We start from the raw sequence: 20,975 nt of genomic DNA on the forward strand, positions 1-20,975 counted from the left end.
TCTGTGTGCTACTTCAGGGCGTTGTGTTAGTCATAGCAGGCTGCCTCTGTGTGGTTTCCACTTGTGAAACCTTCCTGTTGTGTGGAAGCTTTTAGGCCTTCCACTGATTGTGTGCTCATGGAGAGCTTCCAAATTACTCTGTAGTGTCTAGAAACTGGGTGGGAATAAAAGGACAAAAGTTTGGGGTTTTTTTTCTTACTGTTAAGGCAGTTCTGTGTGTATTAGCGAGTAGCATTTCATTCTCAGAGGCAGCAAAGAGAGTAAGAGTCAGAAACCCAGATTCCTGTTCAGTGCCATGCAGCCTGGTAGAACTTCTTTTTTATATTTCCACTAAGAATTTCTAATCTTTCTCTGAAGAGGTGGTCAGTGAAGGACCAGATATTAGACTGATTATCTTCCAAAAAGGCCATTCATTTGAAATTCTTTCCATTGAATTCTGTCTTCCTTTAAAAGTATTGGTAACTGATTACACTGCAGTGGTTTGGTTCCCTTATCAGATAGTATGCTGAGTAAGGCAGGTCACTGACACTTGAGTTGAACTTGGGAAGTGCAAATCTGCAGTTTGAGTCTGTGGTTTAATGTTCAGGTGTGTGGTTTTGGTCATTTTGTCAGAGGTTGGTTACATAACATGTTTTCCTTTCGCAAGTTCATGTTGTCTCTTGGGATATCTCTGTGCTTTAGTGGCTTTTGTACACATTCCAGCCCTGCTGCTGAACTTCCTGTTCTTAGTGTGGCGGGTTTTCCTAGAACGCTATTTTGAAGCTTGGTAAACAGAACAAGCAGATTGGCAGGAAGTCAGAGGGATCTCTGGGATGAGTGACGAAGTGCTTCAGCTACTTCTGCACTCTCAGCTTGATCTGATACTGGCCAGTATAAGAAAGGCAGGTAGTAAGGAGCAGTTCTACATCTCCTCTGAAGTATTAGAGCTAGATTAGGACAAGCTGAGATCATGCTGCATACAGGGAGTGCAGAAGCAGCTTATTTGCCTGTTTCCTAGATTTTCTTGAAACTGCATCAGTGGTACAGTTCTGAGAGGGACCTGTCCATCTTTATTCATCTCCTGTCTCCACACCTTTCATCTTCAGGCATTGTCAGCCTTCGGTATCCCCCCGCAGTGAAACAGCGCCGATCCCGGTTCCCACTCAGCTGCGGAATTACCAGCGCATAGAACAGAACCTCTCCTCCACTGCCAGCCCCGTGTCAAACCCCCACGGATCACCAAGGTGAGTCTGGGGGGTTTAAACTCCTTTTTCTTGGTTCTAGTTTGTGTTTGTACCTTGTCAGAGGTCTGTGCTTTCTTGTTGATGTCCTTTTTTGTTCTGCACAAAAACACACTAGAGACACTTCAACAATAACAAATAACAGTCCTTCACAGTCTCAAGATTGTTGGATGGGCACTTGAAATTTTTCATAAAAACAAAAGGAGCTTGTTTTTTCATTCAGCTCAAGAAGGTAAAAAGATGAAGTCTTGCTTTTTATTCCTCTTTGTGTATTACATGGCATTGCATTATAAACTAGAATGTCAGTAATGAGTTATGTTTTGTTTTCACACGTGTAATGATGAGGTGAATGCATTGTTCTGTAGAATATCCAGGCATTTATTAGGTTGCTAGCTAACCAGCTTGTCTATTACAAAGCTCTAGTGTGCCAGACTTATTCTTTGCCTTGTGGTCTACAGAATCTGGATGGTGGAGGTCAAACAGACTGCTTGGAACTCTGGAGATCTTTACAAAAACAAGCTTGCAGTTCCTTGCATATTTTTTTAAGGATCTCTGATGTTACAGTAGTTGCTACACTTGGGAAAGTGCCTTTCTCTTAAATCATCTGTTTCTAGTTAACCTGACCTGTGGACTTGACCCACTATGAAAACTGTCATAATCTTTGTTGACATAAAAATGAGCATTTGCAGCAATACATTTCACTTGATTGTAAAACTCAAATTTTGATGACTTGAAAATTAGGAATCTATGTACTAAGGGATATCCGGTTTAATTTTCTCCAGTTAACGCACTATTATGGCATTGAAAGTTAAAAAGTCAATGTTGAACAAAGGGAATTAAATCTTGTTTTCAGTATGGGAAGCTTAAGTAGCTTAAGAAGCTTTAACATCATAGCTTTCTCTTTAAATGTCAGTATTTTCTTATCTGATATACTTCTTAGAGGATTCTGAAGCTTGTGTCAAGGAACCACAGTTACTGTAGTGTGTGTAACCAGTCTTTTCACATTGTTAGAGCTGGAGTTGTGAGACGCTCAAATACCAGCCCGATGGGCTTCGTGAAGATGGGCTCCTGTTCTCCAGTGCCAGCTGACACGGCACAGGGAGTTGGGCGCAGGTTATCCACGGGATCTTCTAGACCCTATTCTCCTTCACCACTAGGTAAGCCCATAAATTCTTAACAGAGAAGGTAAAGTAAAGGTTTATCTGGAACAGTAATTCAGGACATTGATTCTTGCTTGAAATTATCTTAAACCAAAATCCACCCAACCAGGTCACATTTGCAGAAGTAATTTCTGTTAAATGACTCACAGAAGTAAACTAACTCAATTTTATTTTGCTTTACCTTCATCTGTAGGTGAAGTATAAAGTGTAAATTCCTATTTTATTTCGTTTGCATAGTTGGAACTATACCTGAGCAGCTTGGACACTGTTGTTGCGGACAGCTTCAAGGACATGAATCAAGGAGTAGAAACTTCTCAGGTGAGTGACTTTGGACAGCATAACCACTACTGTTTTGATAGAGCTTCTAAAGCTTTTTGTGAAGGGAGAGGAGAGCCAGCATTACATTATTACAGTTTAATAGGAGACACTGGGTAAGGAGTGCACTGACTTCCTGCAGAAACAGCCCAGTTATGACAGAACCAAGACAGAACCCTAACCCTAACCTTTCCCCATAACTAATTCCCTCAGAGTAGAGGACTAACTAAAATTTCTTTTTCGAGATAAAAAGGCAACTCTGGTAATGCCTGTATTGAAACAGGGGTGGAAGTGGATGGATTATAATGAATGGGAGTAACATACTCCTCAGAATGTGGTTTTGATAGACCAGATCTGTTATGCAAGCCCTCAGAAAAGGGAGAGAGAACTGCCAGTGTACAACATGCAACACATTTTCGTCATTCCCTTGGAAATTGACTGGGATCTGATGTTGGTGTTGCTAAGCATTCAGTAAGCCTTGCAAGTCATAAATTATGGCATGCCAGCAGGAGAAGGGAAAAAAAAAAATCTGGGAGAAATAGGACTTGTTTTGAGACTGTTAAAGATGGAATTGCACTGTAATGCCAGAAGGATTGGGCATAAGAATATGCAATTCAGCAACACATTCTGCTCTGCGTACATTCTGGGTGCATTTTCTTCTTCTAAAATACTAGTTACACTCTTTAATTTGACTTTCTAAGAGGTGGTGTTGAAAGTATATTATGGGGTTTTCCCCTATTTTAAACACTTCCCAAAATCATCTGGGGATGAGCCTTCGTTTCTTGGGGTGGCCACATTTCATATCTGAGAGTGGTTTCATCCGTAGGAGACATTCTGTAACATGTCTGAAAAACTGCCTTCCTAATTACTGTGCCATTGACAATCTCAGCAAAAGAAAAGGAATAAGTGAAGCCACAGATTTTAAATAGTCTCTTCTCTTAAAAAGAAAAGGGGGTGATGTGAAGAGGATACAAAGCAGCGGGTATGTTTTTGCATCTTTTCTCTGGATAGAATTTTGTAGGGCTTTTGGTTTGGTGGTTTCTGCCAGTATCAAACTGACTTGTGACATAGCAGAGCACTGGTTTTATGGCTGTAAGGTGGTGGGGTTTTTTTAATGTTTCATTTATTCATGTATTTCCTTCATTCTTTTCGTACTTGACTTTATATCTTAATTTCAGATGAATGCAGGGGTATTTCTATTTGTAAAATACCACAAATTGCAGTGTTTAAATGGCTGTGGGAAGCTGCCTTTTGCTTCGGGGTGACGGGAGGTCATCTGTACTGAGATTTTCTAAGGAGTGAAGATGTCTGTCATAATGTAGCTTCTAAACTAATTGAGCTGCTTCTGCTGCCAGTGACAGCAGTGGACAAACTTCTCATTCAGAAGCCTTCCCCATGGTAGCAATAACACTAGAACAGTAAGCAGTGAGATTTAAAACTGGTTTCTAAAGTGACAGGTGAGGACTTTCAGTGCTATGAGACAGACAAGCAGAAGGATTTCAAACAAGCAAATTCTTGGCTGGGAGGTTAATGAGAAATAGACTTGATCTTTGCTGGAGCAGCAAGCAGAAAGGCTATTCTAAAACATACCGTTTTAGTGGAGTGGAATGAAATAAAGTAGCTCTTATTCAAAATGTAACTAGCCAAAAGCACAGGCTTAAGAAGGTTGAAAGATGACTGGACAGCTGGGCACTTCACTGAGCAAACTGCAAGCAGTCTGCTATTCTTGTTTTTCTTTTCTGAGCATACATTTATGAAACAGAGCCATTTCAGAAGATTATCTTGGCCAGCTCATATACATCTTACATAGTTAACAGAGTTCATTTTCAGTTTTGCCTTTTTTTTTTTTTAAGATGACATTATTATGTTTTTAACATGAAATTGTCACTTCGGTGTCAGTTCTTTGAGGTTACCAAGACGGGCATTTTATCTGGGACACTGTGGCCATAAAGCTACAGTCTCGTGTCCTATTGCAGAATTTCTCATCAGAGACATAAAAATACCACAAGGAATGTGATCACATTTCAGGTTCCTTATTTTGAAAGAGGGGAAGGGCATGTTTGGGTGGGTGGGATGTTCATAAGAGGGATTTCCCCAAAGCCCTCTATTTAGATGACTGCTTATAGCTCTTCCATTTCCATTTGTTTTAGGAGAAATTTTACACTCATACTAAATTGTGGACTTGCTTTGTACATAATAAGCTTTTGAAAAAGTTTCAGTCTGACAGAGTAAAAAGTAGATGACTGCCCAAAGTAATGATCCCAAACTTCTATTTGAATAACGTGGTTATTTTTAGTACTTAGTTTTCTTGCAGGAACCATGAGGTGAGCTGCCTTGTGTGTCTGCAAATGAAGTCCCTATGTACAAAACAAGTCACTAACATGTAATGTTGCATTCACACATTTGTAAATTATAATCCCAGTACTTGAGAACCTCTATTCAACCTAAAGCCTTGATGACTGCACTTGAAATTCCAGTATTGGTTACGCCATTCCTGCTGAATCTAACCACTTTGTCTTGATAGAGGTTGACAGAGGTACTGCAGTTGCCAGTACAGCTGTCTTGAAATCTTGCCGATTTGGCAGCTTAAACATCCAGATAGCCAACAGGCTAGATCCATTCCCCTTGCCACCTAGGGAGTTAATGATCAAACGCAACTCACAATATTTGCAGTCCCATCACCTTGCAGTTTAATGTTGATCTCTGGCATTTTGGGCTTTGTTGATATATTTTGCAAGCACTGCAAGAGGAATATTACTTCATTATTTTTCATCCCCACAGGTTCTCCAATACCACCATCTCAGTCTCCGCAGTCACTTCTGATGGGAGCAAGGTTGCAGAGTGCACCTACTCTCACAGATATTTACCAGAACAAGCAGAAACTCAGAAAGCAGCATTCAGACCCAGTATGCCCATCCTATGCTGGATATGGATACAGTCACTCTCCACAGCCAAGTAGGCCAGGTAGCCTGGGAACATCGCCTACCAAACATATGGGATCATCGCCTAGGAGTTCAGACTGGCTGTTCAAAACTCCATTACCAACAATCATTGGCTCTCCTACTAAGGTTTGTTAAGTTTGCCACTGTCAGTAAAATGTGGTAACACACTGTCTGAAATCATTCCCTGTAATATTTTGGGGGTTCTAACTTTAGTTTTTGTGGTTTTTGGTCTTGATTCTTAAAGGCAACTGCTCCTTTCAAAATACCTAAAACTCAAGCATCCTCAAACTTGCTGGCCTTGGCTAATCGCCAGGGTTTGGTAGATCCCCCACTGCAGCCTAAGGACATCACTGACCCAAGGGATTTCACACACTTCCACTCAACCCAAGGAGGTGAAAAGCAGGCAGGAGAACAGCACAGTAAAACTACCTTTGGCAGGTAGGTGTTGTAGTTATAACCTGTAAAGCTGGGTAGGTGACTTGGCAGAAGAATGTATGTTGCACACAGCAACTTGGAGGGGAAGAGCATGCAAAAAGTGAGCTGTGAGGAGATGCTGAGGTTTGATGTGTACAACAGAAACATTTTGTACTGTGTATAAATATAGCATGGACTTCCTGAAGCGCTTTGCGTTGCTGTCTAGTTCTCTTTCATTCTGATTATCTGAATATTGAAATTTCATTGCCTCTTTGAAGCCTGCTCAGTTTTTGCTTGAAAATTTATATGATAAAATTTGCAGAATATCTTTTTTAAGAGAAAAGGGTATCTTTGTTTTTATAGTTAGCTCTGCTTCAGTAGCTCCATGATGGACAGTGAGTTTTCAAGCCTTTCTCTACTTTGAAGAATTCCCTGTAATACCAAGAATCTGAAAGTCATCCTTAGTTGCAGGTTAGATAGGAGGATCTCACTAAAGATCTTTTGTTGTGAATTCATAATATTTTTCTATCTAGGTCTGTTAGCACTGGGAAGCTCTCAGATCAACAGGTAAAGACTACCCTTGGTGGCCAGTTATATCAAGGCAGCACAGACAGCCTCAATACAGAGCGACCAATGGATACAGGTAAGAAACAGATGGATACATCCAAGCTTCCTTTATGTGTTAGGTTTTTTATGGAGTGCCAACTAGATGCAGTTCTGCTTCCAACTTCAGTAATTGGCTCTGACAATTTTTAGCCTCAGTACAGCAGGGTGGGTTTTTTTTTTCCTAATCTCTAAGAGGGGATATGTTCCATTTCTTTAACATAGCTTTAAAAATAACAAGAGACAGGAAAATAGCGATTTCTGTGCTAAACAGAAATATCTTAACTGCCTCTACTGGCTAGAAGGGTTTGGGATTTTTTCTGTGTTTGGTTTTATTTTTAATACCACATTTTGTGGTTGTTTCATTTCCTAATTACACCCTGTTTTCATAGGAAAGACAGTTTATGTAATTCTGGGTCATTTGTTCTTTTTTCTCCTCCCTCCCCCAGCTTATTCCTTGCCACAAATGGCCACCAGAAGTTCTCACCTTGTTTTTGAGCTGATGGAAGGAGTTCTGCAGACAGGGCTGGTCTTCAGCCTGCAGACCTGTCATGGTCTGTGTTTGAAGTTTTTCTGTTGTATCTTTTGCTTCAGGACTGGTGGTGTCCTCAGGCTCTCAGAGAGCCTCTGTGGCTCTTTTCTAGGTGAGATTAGAGCAGAGAGACATTAAAAGATATGTGTAGGCTGCATCTTGTCTCTTTTTGTGCATCATCAAGGCTGTCCACTCAGCTTATTTTATTTGCTGCCAGAACTTCTGACTAGTCCAAATCTTGGATCTACATCCAAGCATGTAGTGCTGCAGTGCTCCAATTTGCTGCATGTAATTATCTGATTATATACAGACTAATTTGCTGAAATTCTCTTTTCCAGCTCCAGCAGGAGCCTATGGAATTGCAATGGCACCTCCTACCATGGGAAGCGGGGCAAGTTCTCGGGCTGTCATGTTTACTGTTGGGTCCCCTCCAAGCAGTGCTACCCCTCCTACCTGCACCCATATGGTCCTCAGAACAAGAACCACCTCAGGTAAAACTTCCCTTACTAGCCTGGACTGTTCTCAAACACAATATTTGGGCTTGCCCAGTTCTTGGGCCAGTAACCTGATTACTGCCTTGCACAGCAGGTGCAAATCCTCTGGGCCATAGTGTAAAAGTAGTCTGTAAAGTAGAGGTTAATGTCAGATGAATTCTGCCCTTTTTTTTCTCCTGAAGAGATGGTGAGAGACATAGATTTACAGCACAGCAGTGTGTAACCTCTGTATACAGCTTTACACCACTACAGGAAGTATAACAGATCTCTGTGACAAAGGTGGAAAGGAAAAGTTGGATTTCTGATTGTTTTTTTGCCTGCTGCTATGCATTGTACCAGAAACGGCACACAAGCAGTGTGAGCTGACTGTATTTGGGCATGCATCAGCTATGTTGCCAGATATCAAAGATCTCAAGGTAAAGGCTGTCATCTGCTCAGGATAATCAGGAGTGTGCAGCAGGGTGCTTTGTGAACTATAGCACAACCTTCAGTCTGTACTATTGGACTCTGCCTTGGAATCCTTGTCAGCCATTCCCAGAATCTGTATTATGAATTGTCACTGTTCATTGTGGTGTAGCCTTTGCATTCTCAGACTGATGTAAGGAATGGTCAGGAGAGCTTCCCAAGAGGGAATCTGTGCTGGCTATTGATGTGTCATTTGCAATCAACTGCAGCCCCAGTGCTGCGAGATGGAACAACCTATTAGACTGAATGTGTGTGTTGTTTTTCTTGTAGTTGGATCAAACAGTTCTGGAGGGTCTCTCTGCTCTACTAGTGGCCGTGTATATATGGGCTCTCCTCCTGGTATTTATATGGGTTCTTCTCCTCCGGGAGCCGAGGCAGCTCCAAGTCTGAAGTACATGCCTTATGGTACTTCGCCTCCCAGCTTAGAGGGCTTTATCACTTTTGAAGCTCCTGAATTGCCTGAGGAAACTTTAATGGAGGTATAAAAAAAAAAATAAACATTAATGTTTTATAATGTGTAATGCTGCTGAAACAGAGACATGGTAAAAACAGGACCGTTCAGTGCACTTTGTAGCTTCCTCTTCACTGTCTCACATGTTCCTTTATAAGATCTTGAAAATATTCCTGTATCAATAGTGACCAATTTCTCTTTAGTCATTATTCCTGGCATATTATGTATTTGAATAGGTAACCAAAGGAAAATGGTTGCTTTTGTTCACCAGAGCCTTCCAAAGAGGCCTCTGTTTTAATGCCAAGTCTCTGGACGTGGGTGCTGACAGTAGCAATATCCCTCTGGGCATTCTTTTAGCTGCTGCTTCACAGTCGGTGGATGACGTTAAATCCTACTTGTGGGAAGAGTGTCCTATATGTTTTTTTTAATGTGTGGAGGAGTGACACTTTAAAAACACAAATCAGGGCGGTCTTTCACCAGACTGCTATCCTTGGGCTGTAAATTTCTCAAGACAGATTGCTGTTCTGTTTTTCTCATTCACATCTTGCTGGAAAATGCTTGGGTCCCTATTGAATCTATTGACTGCTTGTCAGTGCACTGTATTCTTCCCACAGATAGAGTTAAAATGAATTAAGATCTGTATTACTAATTAAAAGATTATAAATATTGCTAAGACATGTTTTATTAGTTTTGAAGGCTAACTTTGGGGTTTTTTGAACAGAGACTATGCATGTGTTATCTATTTTAGTCACCAAGAAGCACTTTGGTATTGGCTCCAACTGAAGCTGTTTAGTTTAAAGTGTAAACTCTGGGTTTAAACAGCCACTTTTTAACACAGTGTAATTCTAGATCTAACTGTAAATTAAAAGCAAACCAGATAACTATGAAGCTTTAGATCAGTTCTTTTGTAGGTATCAAGTCTGTTTAATAAAAGCCAAATGTTTCTCCTGGCTTCTCATACAAGTGCCGAGCATACTTTTGGGTTGCTGATAATATAATAACAAGGTCTCACTTGTGATTCCTTCAGCTGCTTGGGTTTCAAGAAACGTAGAACTCCATGTCCCAATTTCTTTGGCTTTTTTGAAAGACTCTTAAGTATATGCTACAGTATCTTGAAAATATTGACGAAGAACAAGTTAATATCTGTTGATTTGGACCCATTTGATTCTGTAGTTCCTACTTCTGGCTCTACTGCAATGTGATTTATGCATAGAACTGACATACCAAGAAACCCTCAAATGGTTAGCAAGAGTTTTAAGTGTATTTGTTTGTCTTACGGCTTAATGGTTAAATTGTTGTCATCTTTCCCTCTGACAGAGAGAACATACAGATACACTACGTCATCTCAACATGATGCTGACATTTACAGAATGTGTTCTGGATCTAACAGCAGTACGAGGAGGAAACCCAGACCTGTGTACTTCTGCAGTATCGCTGTACCAAATCCAAGAGAGCATAGTTGTTGATCAGATCAGCCAGCTAAGCAAAGAATGGGGGTAAGTATGCAGTCAAATAGTATTAAGAGAACTAGTGAATACTGAATACATCCAAAATGTATGTGAACTATGCCCATTTTGTTGAGAGTGAGTGTTTTGCTGTCTAGAATCTTCTAGAGGAATAAGTTTTTAGTAATGAAGACAAATGAGAAAGAGCAAAGGATAGAGAGGTATTTGCTAGCATACAAATACAAAAGAACGGTGTTTTCTAGCATGCCACATAAGTTGGGGAAATGGTGAAGAGTTCAGGCTTGAGGTACAGCCCTGCATTTCTGACCTTGGGAATCTGTGTACCAGCTTCTGTCAGACCTGACCCCCTGTCTGTTCGTGTTGACCAGGCTGAAGTAGTAGCACTGTGGTAGAGGTTGGGAAAGAGGAAGGAGCATCCAACTTTGACCTTTTTTTCCAGTGGCACTGATCAACCCTAATACAAAATCAAAGAGAAATATGAGCATTTTGGAGTGGTGGGAAAGGGCAGTTCCACTTCCTGCTTGCTTTCTGGGGAAAAAAAAATCCAACAAAAAAATTCCCTGCCAAGTGTTTGCTTTTCACAACTGAGAATTCCAGGGGCGTAGGAAATGACACTGCAAGAAAAGTACACCCAGTCACTGGTGGTAAGACGTTGACCTCGGGCATTTAGTCCTCACAAATAAGTGTTCTTTTTTAAATGTCTACATTAAAGCAGTTTGTATTTGCTGCTGCAGCTACTGGATGAGCAGATGTACTCTTCAACCCGTGACAGCGTGTTTGTGAAGGGAAGGGAGGGGTGGAGTTGCATTTTAAACATCTGCCTTCCTCTTCTGCTGCTGCTAGGTCCTGTGTAGGGCTGGGATTTAAAGTGATGTCTGCCCATGGCTTGAATGTGTTCAAAAAAGGTGTGTTGGTACATAATTACTTATTTTTTCCCTCCTCCCTAGACAAGTAGAGCAGCTGGTGTTATACATGAAAGCTGCCCAGCTGCTTGCATCTTCCCTGCATCTTGCCAAAGCACAGGTCAAATCGGGGAAGCTGAACCCATCCACTGCTGTTAAGCAAGGTAGATGCAACATAATCTAGTTTGCTTTGCTTGTGAATTTTCTTTGCTGATAGGTCACTCAGAAAGCTTAAATTGCAAAATTTGTTTGTTTTCTTCAGTGCAAGAGGTAATGTATGATTGCACAGTTCTGATAACAAACAAAGGTACAGCTGGAAACTATTAAGAAATGGGCAGTAACTAACTCGAAATGGAAATTATTTGATATATACCTAATTTGTAGAAGTGGCAGAGTAAATAAATATAAAAAGCTCAAGTTTAAACAGATTGACTTTGCTAGTGCTGGGAAGAGCTGAACTTAGGCTCTGCTCTTTGGTTGTTTTATTTTGTTTTTATTTTTTCTTACCTTTCCTCCAGTTGTGAAAAACCTCAATGAGAGATACAAGTTCTGTATTGGCATGTGCAAGAAACTGACTGAAAAGTTGAATCGTTTCTTTTCGGACAAGCAGAGGTTCATCGATGAAATCAACAGTGTAACTGCAGAGAAACTCATCTACAGCTGTGCTGTAGAAATGGTAAGTTACTCCTTTTACCTAAATGATAGGACATTGAGATTAATTGCTTCCTTCTCTCTGCATCACCAGAAAATAGAATGTATGTTTCCAAAATTCTGTTTGTGGTAATCTGTGTTAGTCTTTCTTTCCTGCCCTGCCTTCACTGTGGCTATAAAGTTCCTGGCAGATACTGCTCCTCAGGGACATTTCCACTACATCAGCATATTTGGTGCAAAACCACTAGGAAATGAACTCCTAGTCTACACAGCTCTGTGTGCTGCAGTCTCCTCCAGTAGGGCTTAGTAAAGCACAGAAGCAACAGAAGTAGCTTCATCTATCTACCAGGTTAATCTGAAGAACATCAGCCAAAAACAGTAGAAAAAATGTGGAAGCCTTTTTGTGTAATTGATAACCTTTTTATCTGTTGTGGAGCAGAGGCAGTAACCACACAAGGAACTTAACTGCTTTTTTGATGAGAGGGAAGTCTTTTTAACACAGGTGTCACGCACAAGGCAGTGGCAAATACTGTGGTTAACCCTTACAATGGTGTGGTCATGCACAATTTGTCTTCTTTACGAGAGAATGCAGGTGTAAGAACAAGCATGTTTATTCATGTGTTGTTGTAACACATGTAAACCGAAAAGATCAGCAAGTGCTGTTATAATTTATACATGCAGAATACCCTTCCAGGTGCTGTATTCTCTCAGACTTTGTTTTGTTGTCTCACAGTTACAAAAACAAGTCAGCTAAATTAAGGTTCAAAAATCATTCCATTTGAATTTTTCATTTCATTATTTGCTTGACACAGTTTATGTAACTGAATCTTCTGAATGATTGCAGGTTCAATCAGCAGCTCTGGATGAGATGTTTCAGCAAACTGAAGATATTACATATCGATACCACAAGGCAGCCTTGCTGCTGGAAGGACTGACTAAAATACTACAAGACCCTGCAGATATAGAAAATGTACACAAGTGTAAGTTTAGATTGAATAATGAAAATATTGACAACTGCATGGAATTAATGCATTGTAAAATAACACTGGAGTCATCACCTATTTGTCACTTCTCTCTGCAGATAAATCTAGCATTGAGAGAAGGCTTTCTGCACTTTGCTGTAGTACAGTGGCTGTATATGAGCAGTAGAAATATCCCAAGGACCAGATGGTGTGAACATACGGGACCACATCAGTGATACTGCACTTTTTTCACTACAGCTTAATTGTTGTTCTTGTTCTGCCCCGTGTGAAAGATGATTCTTTCATTTCTGTGGTGACTACCAAAGAAACAGCAGCATTATTCAAAGAGGAGAAATTCCAAAAGTACACTTGCCTTACTGATCCAGCAGCTCCTTTTTCCTCCTAGCAACAGAATTTAAGAGTCTCTCTTCACATTTCAAACTGATCCTTGTACGTGTGCTTTGGACTTGAATGATCAGGGGTTTGGGGTTTTTCTTTTCCTCATGAGGTTTATGAGTGGATCCTTCTGCATCAGGTACAAAAAGACATTTCCCTCGGAAGATTCCCTCAGATGTTTGTGAAACATATTTTAAGTTGTCAGTAAAATGTGGCGGAGTGTATTTGGGAAACCCTAACCGTGTGCAAGTGCTGATTGAAAGGGCGAAGCTGGTTGTATTGGAGCTCACATGTTATAACCATGGCTCAGCTTGTTGTATGAAGGGATGACGAAGGAGTGCTCCTTTACACAGGGGAAAGATGGTCATGGAAGAAATTGTGCTTCATCTGTGTAACATCCCCAGTGGGTTTTCAGCTGATGTGGATACAATTTGATGATCTTCTTCCAAAATATTTTGTTTTGCACTAATTTACTAAAGCAACTGTATATTCATTTTGAAGAACTATGTTAAAAATTAGAGAAAGAAGGCACAATGGACTTGGCTGAATTTCATTTCAGTGTACATAAAATTCTTTTCAGAATTTCAAATGTAGCTTCTAGGAGACTTTCAAACAAACTGTAAAAACTTGTATTCATGTGAACCTTTCCATTTTATACCTATTTGTCTAATACTTGAGTAACTACTGGTCTGGACTTTTCTCAGTAATAGCAATGTTGAGTTGCTGGTTGTTTGCTTTTTATATAGATTTGGTTGCATCTTTTATTGTGCATGCAATACGTGCATTAATGCCTGCAGTCTCTAGGGATGTAATGACAGTTCTCTGTAGTTTGTTTCTTGGACAGTATTACAAGAAATACTGTAAACTGAAAGGTTCTGCAAGGAACCATGCAAAACCAGAAAATAATGTTGGAGTTTGAGATGCTGATAACTTGATGTAGAGTATCTACATACAGTGTGTGTGAAAAATCAGGATTATTATGTGTGCATTTTGGGGGAGAGGTGGGAAGCTTCATTTAGCCTTATAGGCATTATCATTTCAAGCATCCCATGAGATCATCAGAACAGTGATTTGCAAAGTATTTAGGCAGATCAGCTTCTCTGGAAATGGTTCCTATACTTTATTTTGGGGACTTTTTTTTGTTACTCAACTGCTTGAATACTTGAATAAACCATTCTCCAGGACAAAAATCATTCTAATCCTCTTAAACACAGTGATCTGAATTATTTGAGAAAGTTGTACAGGGCTTACACATCAAAATACTGTTTCAGTGTTTGGATAACCATGTGTTTCCTTTACTTTGACAGAGTAATGTACTTTTTACCTTATTTATCTGTATGAAAATCCAACAGTTAATTTGAAAGTGTTTGTTTATATAATGTTTGTATTTTTAGGTCTTTAATACGGTGTTTCTACCTCTCCTTTGTAATTGCATGCATTATTCTTGAAACTAGGTAATAACTCGCTGAACTGTTGCGTAATAAATAGCCTTTTTATTATGGCCTGTATAAATGTATATTAAGGTAAAAATAAATACTGACACTAGAAGTGTTTCTATGGTAAAACTGACTTTCTGTGTCTCTGTAACCAAAAGCCAGTGGTGTTAAAACAGCCTGTACTTTGCTGGTTAAACCAGTTGCTGAATGTTCCTCTCAGCACTTAGACATGCCACCAGGGCAGGATGGGGCAGCTTGCTGGAGTTTGTTATCTCTGGATAGCTGTGGCACAAAGTGTCCTGAGTTTGTTTCCTGTGGCTTCAGCAAAACAATTTACCCTGCTCTTTTTAATTATTCTTTTAAACTTGGATTTGAAAGCAAATATGCTAAGTAGGTTCCTGGGTATGTTCTTTCAACAAGGTGCTTATTTGTTGCCTCTAGCAAAGAAGAGCTGTCTGAGTTGCCAAAACAGCGTATATGGAGCGAATTGACAAAAACTGGCAGTAAGTTACAATTTCTATCTAAGCTTTACAGAAAACAGGCTTTATCCCCCTTGTAAGCAGGATCCTGTCCCCAGCCAAGGTGTGCTATGGTAGCCTGTGTGTGGCTGTTGTGTTCCTGAGTTGTACCATCAAATTCTTCTCCCAGTTAATCATTTTAAGGAACCCCTACTCTTTTTGACTGCACGTGAAGAGGATAAGGAAGAAGTGAGCAGGGAATGCTAATGATATGTCTGAACACAGATCTAGAAACAAAGCAAAAGCCTTAATGCACAAGTCTAGGAGATATGCAGCTTTTCCCAGGAACTCACTGGTTTTTGTTGCTTTTCTTTTTTTCCTCAGGATTCAAGCTCATTCTCCTTCCACTCTTGCCAGCAAGACTACAGCTGCACAAACAGGAGAGGAAGAAAAGGCCTATTCTTGTTCGCTGTTTTCAGGAGGAGGGGACCAATGTTCATGGCCTGTCTTTCTGCATAAACTCATTCTACAAAGATCCTGAAGCTGTCCTCTGTCTTCAGCTCTCTGTGCTGAACAGCAGGTGCTTGTTTCTACCACACACTTTTTTCTCAGCCTTTGATAGAGCTTGAAAGGAGATACTGGATGTGCTTTTCTAGTTCAGCTCTCTAGCATCTACTCGAGAGCACCATGTTCTGTACTTGTTCCACTCTCTCCACAGTGTGTAATATAGACTGAAGAATCTAAACCATGTTTTGACTCTGACATTTGCTGCTTTTTATAAGCAAGAAGTTAAACTCTCCCTGAGCCCTTCCTCTGATACAGTGGATGAAATCCAGGTAATTTAACATGCAACTAAGATACTACAAAGTATTGAAAAGCATTTTTCAGTTGAGAGGTGTGAGTTCTTGGGACTCGGTGGGTTCTGCATAGTTCTTGCTACAGCCATATCCAGGTATTGCCATTGTCACCTCTGGGTTAAGAGGCAGTAGCTGTTGGGATCCGCTGGTGTCACAGCACTGTGCCATGCACAGCCCAGCTGTACCAAAGAGGGAAGCTTCCTTTTTTTCCTCTACAGCAAGCAGAGCAGGATACTGCTACTTTCACAGCTTGTTGAGGTTTTGAAATCCAGATAGACTGGCTTGTGACCCACCTCCTTTTGGTCTCCTCCTTCCTCTCCTATTAAATTTGTATCCTTTTGACTCCTTTGTCTGCTCTGAATTCTGCTTCCTACTGTCTTTTTTTTTTCGACTGTCCAGGGTGCCTTTAAGTGCCTTTAAGTCTTCAAGCAAATCTCCTTTTATCCTGAACTTCCTTGTCCAACCTGAGCCATAACCCTGGCTGTGGCTTGTTAAAAAGCTCCCACATAGCTCCTTCTTTCTGTACATCAGAGAAGTATGTCTCCGTAACCCCTTTCTTGAGGTTTGTAAGTCAGCTGGAGCCCAGTCTAACCAAGTCTTGGCACTGCTTCTTCGGACAAACACCTTTTCAATAGGCTTTTGTATGCGACAGGCTCCCCCCTCCTCTTTGGCTGAAAGCAAACCAAGTGTCAGTGGTGCTGCTGAGTCTTGTTGCAGTCTTTGTGCCAATCATTCCCATTGTTTCTTTGTGTGGCTTTCACATTTTCCATGGCCCCAGCTATGTCTACAATGCAGCCCACAGACCATGGGTCTGTACGACACAGTATCTTGTTCTTGCAAATGTGAGATCAGCCACAGCTTTCAAAACAAGTGATGCCATAAATGAACTAAGCTGCATTTATTCATGTAGGTTCCTTAAAACCTCTCCCTGTTGTTAATCTTCTGTACATGCTTCCATTGTTTTGGGCTGTTTGGGCTTCTGTTTCTGCCTGTCTTGTGCCACTGGCCAAATCGTGTAACTTTGGAAAATACTTGGGACTTGAGACTAGGTAGATGCTTAAGCAGAAATTGAGGATTCTCAGCCTGGCTTGCAACTTCAAGTTCTGTAAGCATGTGTGTGAGCTAAAACCAGTTATTGATTAGCTGTGTTATTTGGTGGACTCTTGAAACTGCACAGTTTACCTCCTAAACCAAAGTTACTTCCCTAGGCTCTCCATTATGCTTTTGAGAGCAGGGCAAGGAATAGTACAAAGGGATGCTCCCTAGGCCTAGAGCCTGTCACACTGCATTGCCTTGCTATCCCTGACTCCATGAGGGGAGTGAAAGCAAGGGGCTGTGAGGAATGGATTGGAGAGGGGAGTGTCAAGCTCCTCTTCTCACTGAAACATCTCTTACTGCACCCCCAGTGCTGCTTACCTCCTGATTCCTCTGGAGTTCAATTTCCCCATAAATAGTTCCCTTTGTTTCCTAGTGACTAAATAAAAATAGAAGACACTGTCAGCTCCCAGGCGTGGGCAGCACGCTGCAGACCATGCGGTTCACTGGTGCTGTCTGGGGTATTCTTCCATTCCATTCAAGATCCCATGACTCCCTGAAATCCACGTGTCTTGCCCAGCTGCTGCAGGGGACTCAACTGATACTCTGCGAAGCTTAAAACACCCTCAGCTTTGCTTTCTGTCCGTAATTTGCTAAAAGGTGTTCCTGACAAGGACCAAGAGGGATCATCTACCAGGATGGAGCATGCTGCTGCCAGGTTTCTGAGAAAGCAAGGCACTGTACCAGCCTGTTGGCCACTGTGGTGAGCTGGGATATGACACCAAGCACAGGAAGTGCTGCTGTGGCATGATGACCCTCATGCTAAAGAGTGAGAATTTTCCAGGCTCTGGAGAATGGCTGCTCCAGAAAACAAAGGTAAATCACCATCTCCCTGCTCCGGCAGACATCCCTGCTGTGCATGCTGCGCGCAGAGGATGCATTGCATTATTTCCCCAGGGGCAGTGGAATACTCCATGCTCGGAGATCGTTTTACTCTGATTTCAGTAGCATTAATTCCTCATCTAATTTTCCTTGGACCTCCAGACAGCATGGTGCCTGGTGCCTGGACAGCTCTGCCTGCAAGGATGCTAACAGAATTAAGGTATGTTTGCATTGGGTAGTGCCCATGTGAGGAATGTTCCCAGTTCTCCTACCCTTGTATCCTTGAATGCAAAACCCAGCTCCTTTCCAAATAACCAAATTCAAGGGCCCTGTCAAGCGCAGCCTGGTTTTCCCCAATACCTCCTGCGTGCCAGTATTGGCAGTTGCTCTTGTCATTCTTTTCCACAGCAGGCTGTTTACTGTTGAGATTTGTGCAATAGCTTGTGAAATGTTCACATGCTGCTTAAGCTGCAGCCCACAAGTTGTTAGCAAAGCCAAATGACTTTACGAAAGCCAAGCTTTGTATTTGGAGGGAGTTGTGGCTCAGGTGCAGACTGCTGAGCTAACAGGCACCTCCTTGCCTTGGAGAGCTGGGGAGATGTCACAAAACTTTGAGGGGAGAGCATGTACTTCATGCTTGCTCTATCTCTTGCACATCAGGACATGGCCCTGTGTGTTGCAGGCAGGCATTTAGTTGGGCATGGTTTCAGCTGAGCAGCATTAGCAGTAAATAGTCTGTGTAAGAGCATGTCAGAACCAGGAGTGGCCAACAACCTGGGACTAATTCCCAAATTCAAAAGCATCCCCTGGCATTCATGATAATGGGTCATGCTTCAGTGATTGTAGGCTGTTAGGGAGGGATGGGATCCATCTGTCTAGAAAGGGGAAAGAGAATCTTCAGTGAGATGGGCTTTAAACTGAAGGACTGGGGGGGTAGATCATACCAGCCAGTGCAGGGACAGATGTTCCTTGAGTGCCCCTCAAGATGAGGATCAAAGGCCTCTTTGTGTTCCTGGTAAATCCTCTCACATTCCTGGGGAATCTGGCTGTGAAATTACCTCTCTGAAGTGCCTGGATACAACCACTGGAGCCTGGGGAATAAACAAGATGAGCTGGAAATCTATGCATGGTTGTGTGGCCATGATCTCATTGCAATTACTGAGACATGGTGGGATGTCTCAATAGCAGGGCTGTCTGTAAGATCCTGTCAGGTACAGGAATGTGTAACAACCTGGTCCCACGACTGGAATGTTGTCATGAGCGGCTGTGTGCTCTTCAGAAAGGACAGGTCAGAGAGGTGAGGTGGAGTTGCTCTTGTGAGAGCAAGTGGAAGGTATTGAGCTTTACCCAGTTAAGAGTTTATGGGTGAGAATTAAGGGCCAGGCTAATCCGTGGGACGCTGTTGGGGGGTTTACTACAGCCCCTCCGCTCAGGAGGAGGAGGGGGTGAGGCCCTCCATGGACAGCTGGAACGAGCCCCATGGGCAGAGATGTGAGCAGCCCCCGAGCGTGGGGAGAACAGCGCCGGGATTCCCGCTGCCGTGAGCGAGCATTGACCGCCAGGGGGCGGTACAGGGAGGGCCGCCGCCGCCACCGCCCCCTAGCGGACAAAACGCCCTCGGGAGCGCGGTGGGGCGGCAGCCGCTGTCCCCGCCGTGTCCATGCTCGCCCGCAGGCACCGACGGGGCCGTGGTGCGGGCGCTGAGCTGCGGCAGCGCTGCGGGATCACCGGTACCGCACCACGGTCCTGGGAGGGGGCAGCGGAGCCACAGTGACGGGGGAGACCCGAGGGCGGCCCCGGGGTGGGGCCTGGCTGCGGCGGGGGCAGCCCCGTGTGGGAGCCGGAGAGGGGCAGCGCCCCGGAGGTGAGCCCCTGCCATGGCAGTGGTGTCACGGGAGCTCCCCCGGTTCAGCCCTGCCACTGGGTCTTCTGCAGGTTCCACAGCAAGTGGCCCGACGACTCTGCCTGCAGCAGGTACATCCCATCCCACAGCCCCGTTCAGCTGGGTGAGGGGCTGCCCATTGTCTCAAAGATAGGTATGAGAAGCTGACATCCATCGTCTGAGAGAGGAATGTGAGGAGCTGCAGTAAGACTCCGCAGTCCAGAGTCTCCACAATTACCTCAAGGATTAGTGTGTGGGATTGCCCTTATCTCCATGATTGCTGGTTGCAGTTGAAGAGCTGGTTGCAAGACCAACAAAAGTGGATGCACGTGATCCATCAGGAATGTGCTGTACTTGATATTAAGAACAGAGGTATTCTCCCCATGCATAATTAAAAGGCAGAAAAGGTAATCACTATGTGGGCACCCACCTCTGATGACAACTACTGACTCTGGCGGACACCCACCACCGAAGATGATGACTTGGGAGAGTGGTGACTGGCTTTCTCTGCACCCTCAATTCTTGCTTAATTTTTGCCCTTTCTTCCAGTCTGTCCCATTGCTGTCTTTTCTATAACAATTTTTTTTGCAATAAACTGCTGGATTATGGTACTTGACCTCACATCTTCATTTCATTCTGGGGATCACGAACAAAGTATTTCTGACATTGGATTTTTCTCCAGTCAGACCCCGACACCCTCCAGTGGCATGAGGACAGCACATACCAGATGCTGCCCCAGCACCCTGCAGTACTCACCCTGAGCCTGCTATGCCAGAGAGCAGTGCAGATGGAGACATCCTTGGAGGGAACACAGAGACATGACACAGTGCTTTGTGGGAAAGCAGCACGGATGGGGATACACAGCAGTAATATATTGGGAAGCAAGTTTGCTGATACGAAGCTGGGGCAGTGGTTGATACACCTGAAGTTGAGCTGTCATTCAGCAGGATCTTGATAGGCTGGAGAACTGGGCAGAGAGAAACCTGATGAGGTTCAATAAGGGCAACAAGTACAGGGTTCTGCATCTGGGGAGGAAGAACCTCAAGTACCAGTACAGGTTCAGCTGAAAGTAGTTCAGCTGGGAAGAAACTGGGAGTACTGGTGGATGATAAGTTGATTAGGAGCCAGCCCTTGACCCAGGAGGGACAAGAGTATCCTGGGGTGTATCAGGAGGAGTTTGGTAGCAAGTCAAGGAAGGTGATTCCTCCCCTTCTACTTGATCCTGATGAGGCAACACTGGAGCCCTGCATCCCATTCTGGGCTCCTTAGTAAAAGAAACTCAAGGAGCTACTGGAAAGGGTCCACTGGAGGCCACAAGGATGATCAGGGGCTGGAGCATCTCATCAGGAGAGATTGCAGGAGCTGGGCCTGGTAAGTCTATAGAAGAGCAAACTGAGAGGGGATCTCATCAATACAGGTCTGGGTTCCAGGGGGATGGTGCCAGACTCTTTT

At 42.9% G+C, this 20,975-nt stretch overlaps 1 protein-coding gene across 1 annotated transcript in view; it reads left to right on the forward strand.

Annotated features, from left to right (window-relative positions):
- The window catches only part of ULK2 (unc-51 like autophagy activating kinase 2), a 40,061-nt gene extending 25,523 nt beyond the window's left edge, over positions 1 to 14,538 (forward strand). Inside the window, exons 16-28 of the mRNA XM_031043541.2 lie at positions 1,086 to 1,223; positions 2,232 to 2,377; positions 2,618 to 2,698; positions 5,477 to 5,763; positions 5,882 to 6,075; positions 6,585 to 6,694; positions 7,525 to 7,677; positions 8,416 to 8,624; positions 9,914 to 10,092; positions 11,010 to 11,128; positions 11,483 to 11,640; positions 12,460 to 12,595; positions 12,697 to 14,538. Of these exons, the coding sequence (XP_030899401.2) occupies positions 1,086 to 1,223; positions 2,232 to 2,377; positions 2,618 to 2,698; positions 5,477 to 5,763; positions 5,882 to 6,075; positions 6,585 to 6,694; positions 7,525 to 7,677; positions 8,416 to 8,624; positions 9,914 to 10,092; positions 11,010 to 11,128; positions 11,483 to 11,640; positions 12,460 to 12,595; positions 12,697 to 12,764 (1,978 nt within the window). The 3' untranslated portion in view covers positions 12,765 to 14,538. The remainder of the gene's footprint in view (positions 1 to 1,085; positions 1,224 to 2,231; positions 2,378 to 2,617; positions 2,699 to 5,476; positions 5,764 to 5,881; positions 6,076 to 6,584; positions 6,695 to 7,524; positions 7,678 to 8,415; positions 8,625 to 9,913; positions 10,093 to 11,009; positions 11,129 to 11,482; positions 11,641 to 12,459; positions 12,596 to 12,696) is intronic.
- Positions 14,539 to 20,975: the final 6,437 nt, after the last annotated feature.

This window comes from Melopsittacus undulatus, chromosome 13 (assembly GCF_012275295.1).
Source record: "Melopsittacus undulatus isolate bMelUnd1 chromosome 13, bMelUnd1.mat.Z, whole genome shotgun sequence".
NCBI classification, from domain to species: Eukaryota; Metazoa; Chordata; class Aves; order Psittaciformes; family Psittaculidae; genus Melopsittacus; species Melopsittacus undulatus.